The 1,180-nt window shown below is 45.1% G+C and overlaps 1 protein-coding gene across 1 annotated transcript in view; it reads right to left on the minus strand.

The window, feature by feature from the left end:
• The window catches only part of TAC1 (tachykinin, precursor 1), a gene marked incomplete at its 5' end in the record, with an annotated part of 5,145 nt that extends 3,995 nt beyond the window's left edge, over nt 1-1,150 (minus strand). The window contains 2 exons of the mRNA XM_010023637.1: nt 406-429; nt 1,028-1,150. Coding sequence (XP_010021939.1) covers nt 406-429; nt 1,028-1,150 — 147 coding nt within the window. The remainder of the gene's footprint in view (nt 1-405; nt 430-1,027) is intronic.
• Between the last annotated feature and the right edge of the window lie 30 nt (nt 1,151-1,180).

A 1,180-nucleotide genomic window follows, 5' to 3' on the forward strand; every position in this document is an offset into this window, starting at 1 on the left:
TGCAGATTTGGGAATTCGCTATTCTAATTTTCCAGATTTTGCCATCTTAATTGCTGCTCTCCAAGTCTGGCAGTAAGCCTGCCTTGCCTATGAGAAAGGCTCACATAATCACTCTCTGGGGAAATAAGAGAGCTGCAACATCCACACATTATGTGGATTGAAATCTCAAAGCTTGTGGCAGCTCAGATGATGTACAGGCTCATGACTGGGGGGGGTGAGGGTGGTGGAGGGGGGGTGCCTGTGTGTCTGTGAATCCTTTAACAGAGTATTTCTCCACCACTGATGCTGCCAGTCCTTAGCTGAACCCAATCACCTTCTAACTAATCTCCTCAACTACACTACTCCCCACTTAAATATATGAATACTTTAAAAATTACTTAAAATATTTGCTTTTTAAAAACTTACTTTTATGAGAGATCTGGCCATATCCTGATTGGAAGAGGAAAGGAAAGAGGAAAAAAAAAAAAAAGTTGTTAAGAATGGATTGGCATATACATATGATGCTACTGCAATGCTTGAAGAATCAAATACAGAAACTGCTGTACACATATTCCATCTAAGTGATCATTTACAACTGCATTTCTCTTTGAAAAGAGTACAAAAACTTGTTTTAGCTAAACCCACACAATTTAGACGTGTTTAGCTCCAGTTTCTTAGATCAATTCTTATATTGGTAAACATGTAGAAATCATGGCAATAATTGTATACACAACAGATTTTCACATTTGGGCAATTCAGTGGCACAAACGCTGACCCATGAATTATTGTGATAATCCTAACTGGCATTCATATGCTATAATTGATGTGGACCTAGCACTTTGATGTGAAGCCTACTCTTTCCTGATTGGTGAGTTTATCTGGTATTAAACTTGTAAAAACCGAAACACATCCCCAGACACCCCACATGGCACCTCTGGGGAAAGGTTTAGCACACTGAATCCGAGTGGTAACTGCTGTAAGGTTTGGGGCGGCACAAGGAGAAGGGGAATGCGTGAAGATGAGGAGGAGCCCCCCCCGCCCTGCTCACCAGCATCCCGCTTGCCCATGAGGCCGAAGAACTGCTGGGGCCGGGGTCTCCGGGCCATCCTCTGCAAGAAGTGCTCCAGCGGCAGCGGCAGCTCCTCCTGCGGGGCGACATCGGCCGGCGCTCAGCGGGGACCTCCCCGCAACCCCCAGTGCC

Source organism: Nestor notabilis, unplaced genomic scaffold, assembly GCF_000696875.1.
Source record: "Nestor notabilis isolate BGI_N333 unplaced genomic scaffold, ASM69687v1 scaffold16191, whole genome shotgun sequence".
In the NCBI taxonomy this organism is placed as follows: Eukaryota; Metazoa; Chordata; class Aves; order Psittaciformes; family Psittacidae; genus Nestor; species Nestor notabilis.